At 37.5% G+C, this 2,559-nt stretch overlaps 1 protein-coding gene across 1 annotated transcript in view; it reads right to left on the reverse strand.

Annotated features, from left to right (window-relative positions):
• Positions 1–421: 421 nt before the first annotated feature.
• Positions 422–2,559, reverse strand: part of LOC106534302 (endophilin-B1) — a gene marked incomplete at its 5' end in the record, with an annotated part of 14,866 nt that continues 12,728 nt past the window's right edge. The window contains 1 exon segment of the mRNA XM_014030895.1: positions 422–2,106. Coding sequence (XP_013886349.1) covers positions 1,581–2,106 — 526 coding nt within the window.

The raw sequence follows: 2,559 nt of genomic DNA on the forward strand, positions 1-2,559 counted from the left end.
CTTCACCATAATACCATCCATTTCCCCAGAACATCTGAGATGCATAGCTGTATCAAGCTTTGATAAATTATCTTAGAAGTTGTGTCCTGGAAGAGCGGAGACTTTGTTTTACATTTGATCTTACTTTGTAAACTTGATCTTTGTGCCGGATGAATGTAGGAAGTTTGATGAATTATTGAATTATGTGGAGCAGCTCAGAAGTTATGGCTCTGACGAGATGAACAGAGACTACAATACTTGTACTTTGAAAATTACTTCTTAATACCTTACCTAAGAGCAGTGGTTCTCAAGCTTTTTCTGTCAGACTCATTATGTGCCCCCTCAACAAAATAATAACAATGAAGTGTAATATTATAATCCTGCTTTTCTAGTGTCCTTGAATAATTAGTTGTTCAATTGTTCAATTTAAAAATATACAATAAAAAATCTGAATAAAGAAACAAACACAAAAACCAATTTTGACGTCAGTGGGGTCCCCCGGTTTGAGAACTACTGCCTAAGAGAACGATTAATGTATTTTAGTCAAAATGAATGTTACTTTACAAAGACTGTACTGTACGGTATTTTACAGGCTGAACAATAGCTGATAAATACACTAAATTAATACCCTGACCAACACCCCCACAGGTGCATCAGAACAGTATTATTATTTAATGTTTTTCAGGTGCTGATTTTAATTAAGTCATGAATATTTTACCTTATGGAAATTCTTTTTTAAATATATTTTTCACTAAGAAATAAAGAGTGAAGTTTAGTTAATATAATTCACTCAGATCATTAAGCGTTTCGACTCCTAGTGTTTTTGGGGCTGCCATGTTGCATTTTTGGAGTCAGAGTCTGTGAACTRCAAGCATGCTGGTCCATTAATACGAAGTCCCGCCTACACACACTGCCAACTCGCTAACGAGCTGTCAATCACAGTGTAACATGACACTTTTCTTTATGCGTCAAACAGTTCATTAAAACTAAAAGTTTGGGCAAGACAAAAAAAAGTCTAAAAATTTATCAAAGTTTTATTTTTAGGAAGAAAATTCAAAAATTCAATTAATTTACATGAAGGGGGTGGAGCTTAAATGTCTTTGCTACAGCCAGCCACTAGAGGGGGCTCATTCTCTGTGGCTTCAACTTCCATCTTTTGGTCCAGTTTCTAATTGAATTAAGTCTTGATCTTTTAGATGTTAGCTCCTTTTCTAAAACTGGTTATAAGGAATATACCTTGAAGTGAGTTTTTTTCTCTTTTATGAAAAATCTTGATTCTCATAGTCAAATGTAGAGGTGGAACTTTGAGAGGGATGAAGAAATAAGTAACACACTGGTGGCTTATTAATTTAGTTGATCTTTTAGGGGCACTGATTGAGGTGTGTAATCTGTAAATCAGAAACATAACCTAACAGCAGGTCAGGTTTACAGCAGGTTCCTGCAGGAACAAACTCAGGTAAAAGGTCAACAAGCTGAGTGACACCGACAATCCTGAGCTGAACCTGAAGTTACCTCGATAAGCCACTTAATCCTGCTTCACATCCCTAATTACACTCCTTTATGTTTCAACACATCCCTTCATGACTGATGAGGACTTCTTGTCAGTTTTTCAGAGAACCAGCAGCCTCACCTCGAGCCTCAGCAGCTTCTGGGCTTGCAGCCTGACTCTCGCTGGAGGCTGCGTTTGCCTGTGAAGGTAGGCGAGCTGCTGTGTTTGCTCCTCCTCCAGCATCATCGTTTACTGAGACACTGACGGCTTCAGCAGAAGCTGGAGGAACAGTAAACAGTCTGTTTGTTGAGCCACAAGTGCTGCCGGTCCTACTTTCTTCTTCCTGCTCCTCTGTTTGGTCCGATTTAAAGACCAATGTTTGACTGGCAAATAACCGCCTTTTGACGGCTAACTGGTCCCTGTTTGCCTGGGTGGAGAAGTTGTTGTTGTTTTTGTTTGTGTTGGCAGCTGGAAGCGTGGATAAAGAGGAAGCTGACGAGTCCTGGTTGACGTCTGGAAGTTGGTGAACTCTGGGTGTCGGAGGCTCACTGTCTGCTACATGACAGCTTGCTGAAGGCTGATTAACTTCACTATTTAGTGCTGACTGCCAGTTATTAGAGCAAAGAACAGCTGGAATCCTGAAAAATCAAGTAAAAAWGATATACAGTTAGAGATACTAAGATTACACATCTTTCCTTAATATCTTGACTTCTTTGTGACRTCAAATACCATAAATGTTGCAAAAAATATGATAAAGAGTTTCACTCGTATGTCCTTCCATCTGTCCTGAGTTTCYCTGACTGTCAAACACCAGTCAGAGCCAAATCACTGTTAAAGTGTGTCTGAATTTATTTTATATTAGTCTGGATGTTTCCTTTTGTACTTTTAGATTAAATGCATGTAGTTGTTTTAATTTTCTTAGAGTTTTTAGAGCTGTTTTGATAGGTTGAGTTAAAACTATTTTAAATTGGAAACACTTAAAAGTGACAAAAAAGGAAGTCATAGGGATTGAAATGTTTTTTTAAAGGGATCCACAATTATTTGTAACATTAGACTTTATTTGATAAACATTTATTTTAACTGTAAAATAA

This window comes from Austrofundulus limnaeus, unplaced genomic scaffold (assembly GCF_001266775.1).
Source record: "Austrofundulus limnaeus strain Quisiro unplaced genomic scaffold, Austrofundulus_limnaeus-1.0 Scaffold1137, whole genome shotgun sequence".
NCBI classification, from domain to species: domain Eukaryota; kingdom Metazoa; phylum Chordata; class Actinopteri; order Cyprinodontiformes; family Rivulidae; genus Austrofundulus; species Austrofundulus limnaeus.